General features: G+C 38.2%; 2 protein-coding genes across 3 annotated transcripts in view; both read left to right on the top strand.

Annotated features, from left to right (window-relative positions):
- Nucleotides 1–4,880: 4,880 nt before the first annotated feature.
- Nucleotides 4,881–9,909, top strand: clic3 (chloride intracellular channel 3). 2 transcript variants are annotated; one of them, XM_071540786.1, is made up of 7 exons: nucleotides 4,881–5,019; nucleotides 5,299–5,445; nucleotides 6,820–6,929; nucleotides 7,228–7,353; nucleotides 7,523–7,629; nucleotides 8,442–8,617; nucleotides 9,018–9,909. In XM_071540786.1, the coding sequence occupies exons 2-7, from the start codon at nucleotides 5,410–5,412 to the stop codon at nucleotides 9,180–9,182; spliced, it is 720 nt and encodes a 239-aa protein (XP_071396887.1). In that variant the 5' UTR covers nucleotides 4,881–5,019; nucleotides 5,299–5,409; the 3' UTR covers nucleotides 9,183–9,909. The 2 variants fall into 2 exon arrangements, with proteins under 2 accessions (XP_071396887.1, XP_071396889.1); XM_071540788.1 differs by having other exon boundaries at nucleotides 4,890–5,019; nucleotides 5,302–5,445.
- A 2,452-nt stretch (nucleotides 9,910–12,361) lies between these two features.
- LOC139662168 (patatin-like phospholipase domain-containing protein 7) overlaps nucleotides 12,362–15,434 on the top strand; it is a 31,917-nt gene continuing 28,844 nt past the window's right edge. The window contains exons 1-6 of the mRNA XM_071540789.1: nucleotides 12,362–12,390; nucleotides 12,894–12,985; nucleotides 13,150–13,224; nucleotides 14,149–14,236; nucleotides 14,481–14,563; nucleotides 15,236–15,336. Of these exons, the coding sequence (XP_071396890.1) occupies nucleotides 12,935–12,985; nucleotides 13,150–13,224; nucleotides 14,149–14,236; nucleotides 14,481–14,563; nucleotides 15,236–15,336 (398 nt within the window). The 5' untranslated portion in view covers nucleotides 12,362–12,390; nucleotides 12,894–12,934. The remainder of the gene's footprint in view (nucleotides 12,391–12,893; nucleotides 12,986–13,149; nucleotides 13,225–14,148; nucleotides 14,237–14,480; nucleotides 14,564–15,235; nucleotides 15,337–15,434) is intronic.

Raw genomic sequence — 15,434 nt, 5'->3', positions numbered from 1 at the left:
CATAGAGATTGTTGTTGGGCACAGTCTGCTCCCACCCTGTCTGTCCTTGCACGTCCACTTTCTCTTCTGCCTTCCAGGAGATGGATGATTTTATAGATGCTTATATGCAAGGCGCACACTCAAACTAATATGTCAGCTAAGCACGTTGAGATAATTTCCAAGAAAGTGTTGACTGCATACTGTATGTGCGCTGATGAGGAAAGAGGAAGTGGTGAGCTTTATTTAGATTGAGGCCAGGGCTATTACACAAACAAAAAATATCTGTGCATCTTTGCTTAGTTAGATGTTGATGGGAAAAAGTCTAATCCAAAATCAGTCATGTTTTTTGTTGGACCACAACTTCACTGATCTGTTTACAAGACGGTCAGTTTTCCAAGTTAGTATGGTGGTTTACAAATAAGATGGTGATGGGAGAAGAGAATTGATTTTGAATGAAGTCTCTCCCCTCTGCAGACTCTTATCCTTTTCCAACACTATGCAGGTTCAGGGGCGTGCAGGATGAGAAACTAGGCGTTGTTTCCCACCACATAGAGCTTGAGTCATTTTGAGAGATGTGCTGCCACATGCATGTTTTTTTATAGCCTTGAGAGACAAAAGTGTGAATTACATGCAGATGACTTACACTCTCTTGGTGCTTTCAAAACGGTTTGCTGACAAAAAAAAAAATCTAAAACCAAATAATTTTAGGTAAATGAATAGAAAATAAAATCTGAATATAAAAATAGGTGACCCCCTCAAGATAGGTATCAGTACATTATATCTATCCTCAAATACTTTGATATACACTGTAAAGTTGAAGAAATAGAGACAAAATCAAAGGTTTTTCAGGAAAGTTTCTATTCATGATGCCCCTTTTTATGTGGGTTTTTAAATGTGGGGTTTTGCTCTCAGTTTCTTCTGTTGCTTGTGTTGTTGACTCTTTTTAAGTTATGATGGAAGCAGTGTGGTAGATTACATTCGACTTAAACACAAACTACATGACCTCCTCCTCTGGGACTCTGTGTGTTCCAACTTAGTTTGAGCAAAAGAGGCTATAAAAAATACTGTTACCTGTTGATAAGGGGGAAGAAGTTGAAAAGAGCATGACTGAAGATGATTTTACAATAATTTTATCAAATTATTGTTATAAATCTATTTACTACACATTATATATACATACAAATCTACTATATATTAGCAAGAAGAAAGACAAGTGTACTTCTCCAAGTAAATAGTAGAACAATTGCTTCAAAGTCATCATTGTAGAAATCTTCATTGTACTAATCTTTTATTCACATTGTTTTTAAAGCAAGAAAAAATCATCTGTTTTGATCAATGGAGTGCTGCCTTTTCCTTCTTTTAAGGGACACATCTACTTCTCTCAGTCAAGTTTCTGTTCTCACGTTTCTGTGTTGTTAACCACAGGGTTCACCCAAGTTAACAATGTTTCGACCAAAGCACAAATTCCATTCAATCTTTGCTGTCTCTTATAAATGAACAATTTACACAAATAAATCTTAATGAGGAACAAATTTCCTCGGTAACACTTTACAATAAGGGTCACTAAGTTAAGTTAATAAGCACTAACTAACCCTTAATTAACAGTTAACTAATGTGTAATTTATTAATGGTGTTCATGTTAACTAAGGTATTAATTTATACATATTTAATAGTTTATAAAGATGACTATTAAATAATGTATAAATTAATACCTTTGTTAACATGAACACCATGTAACACAGCATGTGTTACCATTTCCTCCATGTCCAGGAATGAGCAGACTGCAATGCAAACAAAAAGTTAAACTCTATAATATTCATTACTAGACTAACATATACTAAAATCCATTACAATCCATGGGTACAGCCCTGTCCCACAATAAAAGATGGTCATTATGTTCACTACACATTGAAATTCATGTATTATCTAATTTGCCCTTGGCAGGTGTAAAAAAGAAAACCTCATTATGCCTTTTGCAATTCATGCTTATATTAATAAAAAATATATAAAATGACAAAAATGCCACTGGAAATTGAACAAATACATCAACAGGAGCAAGCGGCAAGATGTGCCACAACAGTTTGTGGAGCTAAAGAGGGATGTCCCCGGGCTTAAATGACCCAGTAGCCTATGAGTCTGTCAAGTGTTCATGTCAGTAAACAGATGCAGGTGAATTAAACTGGTATGGCTACCTACTGTCTTCGGAGGAGACACGGCAGCTGCTCGCTTGCTGTGCAGCAAAGTACCAATGTGGAGGATCAAGAGGAGCCACATCAGACCTGACATGGGGAGTGAATAAGGCCACATGGATAACAATCATTCTTACATTTATGAGTGGAGTAGTAGCAGTGGTAACAGTAGTAGTAATAGCAGAAATTCCTTGATTGCTAAAACACAAGTGAGATAATACAGGGAATAAAGAACAACCAGGGCACTCCCACAATAGCCTAACCTCATACATCAGTGACATAAAGAAACATACAATGATTAAAGATCAGTGCCAATGCTCCTGGGAGGCACACTGAATTAATACATTTATTAGGTACAACTCAATTGTGTCCGTTCCAAAACTTCATTGCATTAGGAAGATAGATGCCACCATTTGAACCTCTCTGAGAAGTCTTGTTGCTGAAAACAACTTCTGTATTGCATACAGTGAGCAGTACAGTGAGTGAGCAATTTTGTCCATGATGAAATTAATTTGACCAATGACTCTCTTATCATGCAGCTTCCCTAGTGACTTCATATTACAGTCATCTTTCTGAGCCTGTTGACCAACTGCCTCTCCCAATTTCAGCCTCAGTCATCTGACATTTTTTTTCCATTGAGTCTGACATACTGTCACTTGCTTTGTTAGATCATTCAGAGTGCATTTTATAAAAAAACAAACAAAAATCAATTAACCTCCTGACCAAAAAATGGGGCTGTCTATTGTTAAATGAGCAGGGAAAAGCAAAGAATATGATTCTGATCAAACTATCAGTTCTCTCATATAACTGAATAGACAATTATTATTGACACTTATTTCTGGGCAGTACACAAAACCAAGGACACCATTATACTGCATTTGCCATCAAAATGTCCAATGCAAACATTCTCAAAATGCAGCCTGATAATGTCAAATGTATGAAGTTTCAATTATGTTGTATTCAAAATGACCACTAGAGGAGAGTGTGCTACACTTATGAGTAGAATGACATCACATAATGAACCTGTTCATGTTTATCCATGTTTGTGTGTTTTTGTTAGCTGAAGCTGATAGCATGCAGTCCTTACAGGTGTTGGACCACTTTGATGGAAAAAATATATATCTGCTTTCATCTGAGGCTGCTCAAACAAAACTAAAGTGTTTCAATCATTTCATACAATTTCCAATACAGTTTCCAAATACATTCTCCTCGGTTTTGTATACGCAATGCGATCAAATGTTTTTTCTTATCATACAGTTCCTTGTTGATCGGTTGCTGTTAGTTGAAAAATTCAGGTCTGGATTGCTGGGCAGCCAGCTCAAACAATGGGTGTTTTGTGAAGGGAAGGTAAACAACTAATGCCTTTCAACTCACTGTGCTTCCAGAGAAACTGATGGGAGGGGGCAGGGGTGTGAGTGGGAGATTTTCACAGGTTAGACTCTCTGGCTTTATTCAACAACAGAGATAAACAGGGTGTTTTGTTTTGAGTTATTCGCTTTATCTTTGCCAGCTCATGTTTTTCCTTCCATTACCCCAGATGCTTGACTCCCTAATCATCATGATCCAAGGATAGACTCAGACAAAGACAGACAAAGGCCTGCAAGGATAACAGTTTCACAAACTCCTTCAGCGAGATCTCAAACAAAACCTAATTAGTAAATTACTTTAATTTGCCGCGCACTATGTATGAATGTAACATGTCAATCACATCACACACCTTTACTTATTCTCTGTCTCTCTGTCTCTGTCTCTCTGTGTGTGTGTGTGTCTCTCTCTCTCTCTCTCTCTCTCTCTCCCTCATGTAACCTTCATGCCCTATTTGAAAATACCTAGTACATGAGAGCACTTTCAGTCAGTCATGAATGCTGATGAACAAGTGAAAGTATAGGCAGCGTGTATCCAAAATAAACACAGGTGCGAAGATGAGCGGAAGACTAAAACAGAAAACAAGAGAGAGAGAGATAGAAATGGAGACAGGTATTATGTCATCAGGTGACCAGGAGGGGAACCTCTTCTTGCTGCACTGTAAAAGTAGGTGTGACATTCACAAAAATAGCAAAACATAGCCTCAGTTTGACCATCTTGCCAAACCTCAAAAACTTTGCCATGTGGTGAGAAAATTCAAACTGTAAAACTAATAGCACATTTTATGACATTTTTTTTTTCAATTTCAACTTGCTTTATTGACATTCCTGTGTTGCCAAAGCAAATGGATGAAAAAGATAATAAAAGAAAAAATTTAGGGACAACAAAACAAAGAAATAGAGCATAGAGACAAAAAGAGTAAAACACCTAAAGTGAGCATAAGATTATCAAGAAGTACCCAGTAAGTTGTCTGTCCAGATCATGACATATTGTGGGAAACAAGTATCATTAATGAATGAAGAATAACCTGTTGTGATTATTGTAAATTTCTATAGTGAATGCAGTTCATCATCGTCTGTGCATAGAATCTCTGTGGCATGCAAATAAAGCACCTGTTGAATTGAATTAACTGAATGAAAGTGATTGTGTGTGTGTGAAATAGAAAGACAGTGAGAGAGAGAGAGAGACAGAGAGAGAGAGAGATAATGACAACAGAGAGAAAGATTGAGAGAACTTATAGAGAATATGCTGGAAGGGCTGAGCGGCTGGGCGGAGAGATCCAGATTGGCTGGTCAGACTGGTAAGTCTGGAGGGGGCGTGGGACTGCCAGAGCCTGACAGGTGTGGTGAGAGACGGACAGACAGACAGAGAGAGAGAGGAAGAGAGAGAGGAAGAGAGGGAGGAGTGAAACACTGGAATAAAGAAATACAGGTGGAGTGAAGACAAAGCAGTGCTGTTGGATCCAATGCAGGCTGTGACCACCACTGTGAGTAGCCTTCAGTAAGATGCAGCTGCGTGTTCGTCTTCCAATGTATGTTTGTGTTTGTGTGTGAAAGAGAGAGAGGAGAGAGAGAGAGAGAAGAGAGAGAGAGAGAGAGAGAGAGAGAGAGAGAGAGAGAGAGAGAGAGAGAGAGAGAGAGAGAGAGAGAGAGAGAGAGAGAGAGAGAGAGAGAGAGAGAGAGAGAGGCTGGATAATGGGCATATCTGTATATGAAGATAAACTTTGGACAGTCACAGTTTTTGCTCTTTGTCTTTGAACCAACAGTAGCGGTTACAAACAGATTCTCTGGATCCAGTGGAGAGACACAGAGAAAGTGACACAGAAAGAGAGAGATAAAGAAAGAGAGAGGCAGAGAGAGAACGTAGAGAGAGAAAGATGGCGGAGGCCCCGAAGATTGAACTCTTCATTAAGGTAAGGACCTACAATACTACTACACTCTGCTTAGACTCTGCACTACAGATGTAACTGTGGCTAATGTGGATGCAATTTCTGTTTATTATTATGAAAAGCAGAAGCGAATTATTACATATAACCAATCCCATAACAGCAATTCAAACATATTTCAAACTACACACTAGGAAGGGATAACTTGACATTTTGAATTTTAACTGGTTGCTTCTCTTGCACCTTGCTGTGGCCCTGAATTTCAGGAATGCTAGCAAGTCTATTTAGACAAACTGTACAACCAATAAAGGCCCCTGCAAACCCCGAATTTCCAAATGTCAAAGTATCTGCTTAACCATGTTTTTTTTCACATTTCTGATTGTTTCTCATTTATTCGTAGGCTGAAATAACACAGTTGTTCAGGTGATAGAGACCTTCACACATGATGATTCAGCTTGTCAAACTGTGTTAAAAGATAAACTGTCTGAACCCTTGGAAGACTACAGTATTTCATATGTTATGGTGAATTATAGTACCATATGTACAATTATAATGATACATTATGTAATATCATTATTATTCTATGCTAGACTGTTGTAACTGACATCTGCTGTGGTCTAAAACAACACTGGTCTAAAACAAATAGTATTATCAATAATAAAAGTTGCAGAACTGTTGATCTTGTTTATCTAGCCCTTGTCATTTTTGCAGAGTATCAGTGTGAGAGCCGATGGTGAGCGGTAGAAACTGAAAAGAGGCCTGTCCAGTTTGTGTGTTTTCTTTGATCCTTCACAGAAAATGCCATTGCTTCCACACATGCCAGTGACGCAGTGTTATCAGACTGTGAAGGAGATGATATTATAGTTGAGATACCAAACACCAGTTAAATACATACATAGTGGAAAGGAGCATTAACCTTCTATTTTAAATGCTTTAACAATTTGTTTAGACTGTCAGAGCAGAGCAGGCAAGACAAGAATATCTGTGCAAGAATTCATGTTGGCTTCATCCAGACTTCCCCTACGGTAAGATCTGGCACAGAAGGATTCAAGCTATAATTTTGTCAATTGTGCTCCACTCAAAACTTAAGCTCTATGACCAATTGATGTATTGGATCTGAATGCACACTGTGGCAGCTGGTATCTAGTCTGCTCATCAGGGGGAGTGACCTGGTCGACCAAACATGAGTTGTGATTGCTTGATTGTCTGACTGTCTGCATGAAGCTACCATTGCACCATTACATGAGCGTTTCCATTATGGAAATGTTTTCACATTTGTAAATATTATTTTCACCTCACTATTTTTGAGCAATGCATTTGTTGCTCTTTCTCTTACTCCTTTCTCTGTGTGTGTGTGTGTGTGTGTGTGTGTGTGTGTGTGTCTGTTTGTGTATCTTTCAGGCCAGTGATGACACTGAGAGCGTAGGGAACTGTCCTTTCTGTCAGAGACTCTTCATGATTCTCTGGTTGAAAGGGGTCAACTTCACCCTCACCACTGTGGACATGAAGCGGTGAGAGTTTCTCTGTCTGTTATTCTGTTGTTATTGTAAGGCATAAAACTGAACATGAGAATGCTAGTTGGCATATTATCAATATCAAGTGTTGAGATGGAATTTATTTTTTAAAGAAAAATACTCTCTGTTTACTGGTATGAATTAAAGTTTGGAGATTATTGCGAACTAATTATTCCGTTATTAGAATATCTAACTTTGAACTCTCTGACTCTAACTCAAGGTTGGAAAGTTCATCATTTTTTTTGCTCTGACCAGGTTTGGTAAGCTAAACGTTGTTTGTGCTGTTCCTCTGCAGGGCTCCTGACGTGCTGAGGGATTTGGCTCCAGGCTCTCAGCCTCCCTTCCTCATCTACAACAATGAGGTCCGAACAGACACCAACAAGATTGAGGAGTTCCTGGAGGAGGCCTTAGCCCCACCAGAGTGAGCGGAGTGCACTCTTTTACTCTTTTCATTCTGCAACACAAAATAATATATGAAGTATCTTGTCACTGAGTATCTTGAAAAACACTATATTAATGAAATATCTTGTTATTATGAATGAATGCATATATGCACACACACACAAATATTTGTATTTCTCCAATGACAGGTATCCAAAACTGTGCTGTCGATACAAAGAGTCCAATGGTGCCGGTGATGACATCTTCCATAAATTCTCTGCATATATCAAGAATCCCAACCCCGGACTTAATGACAGTAGGAGCATTGGTTTGACATTTCGAAATGATATTACAGTAATTTGTGTTTCATCAAGTACATTTCTATGTTCCTCATTTCCACATGAGTGAACTTCTGACCCCAAGGGTACAAAAAAACAGCTTTAAACTGTTTTTTTTATGCACCCAGTGAGTCAAAGAACAGTTCTGTATCACAGTCCTCTTGGTTCCTTATAAAACATACAGTAATCAATCAGTTGCCTTTTGATTTGAAAAAAAAAAAACTGATATCACAATCAAGCTTTTGTGCAGCGATAGCCTCAAGGTAAGGGAACCAGGTCTGTCGTCAAAAAGTAAATGTTTCAAATTCCTGGACTGGCTACAGGGAAATCTGGCCCGGGAATGTCAATGAGTCACTGACTCTCCTCCCTCAGCAGCCACACTCAAGCTGCTCCTAAACACGGCACTTAACCACCAGCTGCTCCAGTACTGGGCAGCTCCTCAGTCAGAATGTGTAAAACTCTGAATTTACAGCAGGGTGTCGCTGAAAAAGAGCTTAGCTGCTCAGCAAAAAAAAACTCAAATGTTATTTTTTAAGAGTATCAGAGCTTCAAAAGATTAATAAACGTATGTTGGCGTGTCCTCAGGCGTGCAACATCCTAGGTTTGAATCTGACTTGAGACTTTTGTTGCATGTCATCACCCTGGCTCTCTCCACTGTCCAATATAGCAGAAAATGCCACAAAATAATCTCAAATGATAAATAAATAAACACATGAAGCTCTGATGTCAGTTCAAGAACCCTGAATTAAATGCCTGATCTACCTCTCTGTGTTGGGGATTTCTCTTTCAGTGCTGGAGAAGAAGTTCCTTAAAAGCCTGATGAAACTGGACGAATACCTCGTGACGCCTCTGCCTCATGAGCTGGAGCAGAACCCAGATGCTAACAAGTCTTCGCGCCAATACCTGGATGGCAACTCCCTCACCTTGGCAGACTGCAACCTGCTTCCCAAGCTCAACATAGTCAAGGTTAGCAGAACACATGAGAGGGATATTTAGCAGAGCATATTGTAATTACTCTGCCAACTGGTGCAAGTTTTTTTTTCCACCGTGAAGGACAGAAATCTTTTCAATGTTATCTCAGTAGAAAAGAAGGATAGAATTTCTTAAACTGCAAAAGTGTCAAGTAAAGTGGAAGAGCTGTAAAAGTAAAATCACCAGGATCATCTCCAAAAATGTCTTTATTTGGTTCGGTTTACTGCTATAAAGTGAGAATTTCTTAAACCATTCTGGGATTTTACTTTTTTCATCTGCACAATCTGTGGGTAATCTTTCATTCTAATGTGTTTACCTCACTCACACTGATTTCTTTTATTGCAAATAATACAAACTTAAATAGCTCCTAAATGTCTGTCATCCTCTCCCCCAGGTGGTGTGTAAGAAGTACCGTGACTTCGCCATTCCTGCGGCACTAACAGGTCTGACGCGTTACCTGGAAAACGCCTACCGACAAGACGAGTTCCGCTACACCTGCCCCGATGACTCAGAGATCCTCCTGGCCTACCAATCTGTGGCCAAGTACCTCAACAAATAGATCAAGAGAGAGAGATAAAGCAAAAAAACAAAAACAAAGAAGTGAGACAGAGGGGGAATAGAATGAGGAACAAGTAGAAAGAGAAACAAAAGCTTTAAAAACACAGAAAACTGGACACATTTTGTTTAATTTGTGTCAAAATTGTGTGAGCCCCTAATGAAAATAGTTTGTGTTCACTAATGTGCTTCTTGTGTGTATTGTTATGTTTATTAATTGGGTTCTGATACTGTAGCAGACAAACTGCTGCTTCAAAGTTGTTTAAAAATTATACCTACATTGGTGTACTATTGCATCTTGTAGTTGTATTGATCTGGATTTCTTATTCTACCCCTATAAGATAAAGAAAGCACTGTAAATCCCAGAAAATATTTGTGTTACGTCTGGCCGTGAAGGCATGTACTGTATGTAAGTGTTTAGTCTGTATTTGTAAATTGCAAATAATTAATTTGTCAGATTTTGTGTTGAAGTCAGACAAACTTTGAACTAGATTTATGTTGTTTTTGCATGTTTAGAAATCTTTGTTATGAAGTAATATATGTAAAGAAAAGACAAAACAAACCGCCTTGAGTATGGAGTAGTATTGAGACAGAGGCACTGACTCTGTGAAGCTATACTTTCTTTTACAATGACTTTTTATTTTTATGATGTTTTCAAACTAACAAAGAATATTGTTAAGCTTAGTGAAATTTATTTAACACCATCCAATTTTAAAGTTTTTTTTCCCACATTCCTGCCTCTCGATGATTTTGCTTTTCAGTAAAGTAATCAAATGTAAATTGAAGATATTCTCATACAATTGCAGTATGCATCTCAGCAGTGAGTCAGTATGCTTAATAAATAACTTTGATATAATGCTAATTTTAAATGTGTTTAGTGTGCTCAGTACTTAGCAAATTGTGAGAGAGGAAGAGGAGGGAAGAGAGAAGAGGAGGGAAAGGAGAGACAGGAAGGGGAAGGTAAATAAAGAGCTAACAGGGTGAAAAAATTGATAAAGAAAATAGGTTGTTATTGAATAATTAATATGAACAAGTTTCCTTATTTGTGTTAAAATTGCATGCTGACTACAAATTGGATATAGTGCTTGTAATGATGTGTATCATCAGTTTGATGTCTGGTTTGTTTATGGATTGTCAGGATTTGATTTGTTTATTTACAAGAAGTGTTACTTTGACTTTGTGAAGCTAAATCTGCAACTGAGATGACACATTATTGGACAATGTTGATTAACTCTTTAGTTAAATAGTTAAAATAGGAATACAAGTAAAATCTCTGCAAAATCTCTGTGCAGGGGAGAACCATGATTTATGAAGATTTATCAAAAGATTGGCCTGTTTGCAATTGTGTTTTCTAAAACTTTTTACCCTCCATAGTTAATAGCTTCTGACAACAGAAGCTATTAACTATGGAGGGTAAAAAGTTAGCTTCTGATGTGATGCATGGCATGGTAAATTAAGCTCTGTGCTGATTCACTGGGTTGCATTGCAGTTACAGTCAAAGGAATGTATGCAGTGTTTAGTCACCCAGTTGGCATCCTCAGTGAGTTGTGGCACACCATCTGTCAAAACCATACACTCTAAAAAATTCTTTGCCACTTCCGCATTGGCTTCAAAACTCACCCATAGTTTTGGCCGCTGAGTCAAAACAGGAAGAATAATGTTCCTTCTCAGTGCCATTTGAGACGGAAACAAAAAGCCTCAGTCCACACAGTGGCTTCAGATCTGTTTCATATTTAAATATATTTAATATATGTACAGCATATGTGTTGTCACTTGGACCAGCTTCTTTAGGGCTGGTATGTAGGATATATGTTATAATATGATATGATATATGGTATGAAATATGATATGATATGCCACCATACCATGAAAGATATTTACATAATCAGGATGTCTCATGCTCTAGTCACTCAAAAAGTGTGTTCATTTTTTATTTTCTTTTTTTTATTGCAAATTCACAAACCACATCACATTTACATGACACTGTATTACCCCCACCCCCAACACACAACCACACACACCTCACCTCACCTCTACACACACACACACACACACGCACATGCATAATACAAAGCCCAAGGGAAGATAGTTGTATGTAACTGTTGACAAGAACATTTTACATTGAGTATTTGTCCCAAAACGTAATAATTGCCCATAATGTGATAAAATCAAATGTAATAAAGCCCATAATGTTATAAAAATCCAATAACGTAATAAAATCTTGAACCTGTAACGTAATCACTTTTTTGTCCATAATGTAATAACTTCTTACGTTATTGCTAGTTTATTACATTACAGGCCTCATATTTTTGCTAAATAATGTAATACCATAAACCAGTAATGTAACAATAGCCTAAAATGTCTTTTAATTACTATGTTGTTCTTTTTAGTGTAGACTTTTTGGTGTTTTGGGATAGGCTCCCTTTGTGGCACGTTTTGTGGTGTTGTGTGTTGTAGTTTGCTTCATGCTGTGTTTTGTGCTGCTTTTCATAATTTCCAGAGTACCTTGTGTGATACTTTGAGGAGCTTTGTTGAATGCTTTGATGTACTCTGACAGGTTTTTCACTTCTGCTTCTTCTTAGTTTGTCGTCTTCTTGTCGGAGTCTAATAGGCGTAAATAAGTGCATAACGCCACCTGCTGTACTGGAGTGTGCTGTATCATGTCTGTATAGTTACATAACTAAAATATTGCTATCTTGTACTCTATTGTGTCTGTAGCGTTAATAAAGCTAAATAGTGCTAATTCCTACTGCTTGTCACCGTCACCCCTCTCTAATATTTCAGACTCCACTCCCTTCCAATCTCACTCACACTCGACCGAGGACTTTACCTCCTAACAAATTTAATACATTCTAACAATACATATCCCACATTTTCTTTACTGCCACAACATTTATCAGACACGCTCTTATTAATACGAAGCAAAGCTGAATTCAGTCTCTCCAACTTCTTTTGGCAGGTGAGCCTCCTTGAATTTTGTAAACAGGAAGTATTGACGAGGCTGTGTTTGGTAAGAATCTGATTGGATGAGTAGTTGTGCGGTATCGAGGCAACGGCAGACATCAAAACGGCTATTGGTGAATGCAGTAAAATGGGCGGAGTCAAGCAAGTGACAGCATAAAGAAAACTTTGTTAGCTAACGTACTTGCTAACTTTCCTCCATCGGCTGTTGCAGTGTTAGCTGGAAAACAGCACACCACAAATCTTCGAAAGTAAGGCCAGTCTTCTCTGTGCATTGGTAATTTCGCGAAGGTTGGATGCGTAGTTAACTTTCGTTATTTATATTTACCGCAACACAGCTAACGTTAACTTTAGTTAGCCATCTAGATGGATAGATAGCTATTGTTATTTTAGCTATCGATAAGCTACCTAGCTAACGTTGAGCTTGTTGATGTCAGACAGCAATATCAGCTAACCTTAACCAAACACAAACTTGCCGTTACTTTGTTGCTATTTTTTTCTGCAGTAGTTTTCTAGGTAACTCGTTATGTTATGGTGGTGTGTCTAGATATTTGGGCTGACTGCCAGCCACCCAGCCGGGCTGACTGATCTGGCTGGCTGGTATGCTGCTAATATACAATCCATGTCCATCTTGGCATAACCTCTGTTTCAAGCAATTTGCGAGCGCTCCTTAAAATTTGACCTACCCCCTCACATGACAACAGGGCTAGTATGCCCTGGTGATAGTGCAAATCTAAATTTCACATAATATTAGGTCTCCAGGTTCAAAGATTTTAAGAGATATTGATTTACAGGATGGAGTGCCATGGAGAGGAAGATGGAGACCTGTGCAACTGGGCCAGTTCAGTAAGTAATTCACTTAAAACACTTAGTGAAACATCTGGCACAGGCACGCTTTGTGCCAACATTGGCCTATGTGACTATGATGAGTGTCCTTGTTCAATGACTTTTGCAGTCTGACAGCATTATTCATTAGATTTGACTAAATGTGCTAATCTTTATCTTCGCAGATTTTGGTGACCAGCAAAAATGACATCAGAGCAAGAGTGCAACAGTTTGTGGAGGAGAGGATGCAGACCACCATGGTATGAGACAGAAATGCATAAATAGACTATACTGACAACAGCAAGGCAGGAGAGTAATGCCCCCCATGAAGCACATTTGGACCAAGGCAAACTAATCTGCACAGTAAAATATTTAGCTAAATTATCATACTGATTTGGGAGCTTGTTTTCTTGATATCCATTGCCTAAAGATATTCAGCTGTCTTGATACAATCACTTTAAATCAACATTTACTGTTTACGAGACAGGGGGATAGAATCTCAAATCATTTCCTATCACAATCTTTTTACTGTAAAGGAAGGTAGGCTAAGGCTTGTGTGCCATTAAGGAACCTATTCTACATTTTGGGTAATACACATTAGGCGAGAGGCGTAGATTGTGCATGTTGATAGAGAAGGGTTTGATGTTTTAGGGGAAAGGACATCAAGGAAACAAGCTCCCAAATAAGTACAACCGTTAAATAAGCATATTACTGTGCAGACTGGTTTTTCGTTGTGCACATGTTTCACCAAGAGGCATCACCACTCACTTTCTAGCACAGCATATGGAAGTCTGGAGGATGTCCACATTTAGAATGTGCTTAATGTTTCGCTGCAGACTTTCAGTTGGAAATTGTGGCACTTAGCTGAATGTGCTGACCTCAGCTTCCTCAAAGTAGCTTTTGCTTTCTTCTTGGTGACCATAAGAATATATGTAAGATCTTCTTTTGAATGCTTTTCCCCCAGCCTTTAAGGATTATCACAGATATTGTATAGAGTTGCTAACAACAGTGAAATGTAACTGATAACATAATTAGCTACTATCAGATTAATGATTACGTCAAGGAAGTATAGATCTTTTCAGGAGTACGGAAGCAGCTCCCTGCATCCAAATGCCTTCCCCTTTGAGCAAGCATACTCCAGTGAATTCGCATTTGACCAAACTTTGCTCTTGTCTGTCTTCTAGCTCACTGGTGTGCTGATTGGAGCTGCAGTAGCAGTGTCTCTGATTGGCATTGTGGTGCTCTTCCTCTACAGGAGATACAAGCTGGCCCGTGAGTCATCCATCCTCTTCCTGAGCTTCATAATACAATCATTCTAATGCAGGAGACAATATTTGTATTCGGTGAACAAGTTCCTGTTGAATAATTTGCTTTACATGCCTCTGAGTATGATTAGGCTCTTGAGAGAACTGTATATGTTCTCTTTAAGTTGCATAAGAATGTGACTTTTAAGTTGCGTAAGAATGTGGTTGAAAGTGGCTTTATCTGCATTTTGATTTTTGTTTTATGTGACAAGGTGAACAACAGCCTGGTGTACCTCACTATCGTTTCAGAAAAAGGGATAAAGTGCTCTTCTATGGAAGGAAGATAATGCGAAAGGTTCTCTCTATTTCTGTCTCTCGCTCTCGCATACACACACACTCACACAGACACACACACTTGCAGTCTCTTCTCATCAAACTCATCCCCATAGCATGAACTATGTAAATAGGTTTTATCATGTATATAGGCCAATACATATTTATCAGCTTGCATATTTGCTGTATAACTTTTCATTTATCAGTCTTCAACTGTTCTGATATCAGTAGCATTTCTTATTTCTACATTTTTCCTTGTATAAAACTAAATTTGTTCCTTTTCTCCTAAAGATTTGTTGAGTGTTTTACCTTGCACTAAGGTTCTATTAAAGCCACTTATAAATGTTATGCATTTTAATATTTCAAGACTGAAAATGACTTGCCTGCATTTAGCTTATGTACGAATGCAGGCCCTCATGATAATATTACATCCTCTTAGACAAAATGTCATTAAAGCACAAAAACAAGTATTTGCTGTTTTACTCACTAGAGGGCACACATTGGTAAACATTGTGTTTCTCAAGGTTTACCCTTGGTAACAAACGCACTCCTTTGACTCTTTTTAATAGATTCTCTGTTCTCAATACCTGTCTCTATTAATTAGCTCTGCACTTAGACAAAATGTTTGTTTTTTTTGTCTGCATTAAAGGACAGCAAACTTTTAAATCTGAAATATCTTTTTTCTGTGTCCAAGGTCCAGACACTGTCCTCTACTCCTGCCCTCCACACTACCTCGGTGTCCAAGCAACCGCAGCGCATACGCAAAAGAACCAAAGTTCTAAGCATAGCTCGCAAGTATGATCTGTTAATACTACGGTCCATATTGTTATGTGTGCGTATGCGTGTGCATAATATACATGAAAGCTCAATTTTTTTAAAACCTTAAATTATGT

The sequence above is a fragment of the Centroberyx affinis genome, unplaced genomic scaffold (genome assembly GCF_046629955.1).
Source record: "Centroberyx affinis isolate AG114_WGS23_722 - 3 ecotype Tasmania unplaced genomic scaffold, CSIRO-AGI_Caff_v1 ptg003720l_1, whole genome shotgun sequence".
NCBI classification, from domain to species: domain Eukaryota; kingdom Metazoa; phylum Chordata; class Actinopteri; order Beryciformes; family Berycidae; genus Centroberyx; species Centroberyx affinis.
Note: the sequence above shows the minus strand (reverse complement) of the source record. Positions and strands in the feature narration are given on the sequence as shown.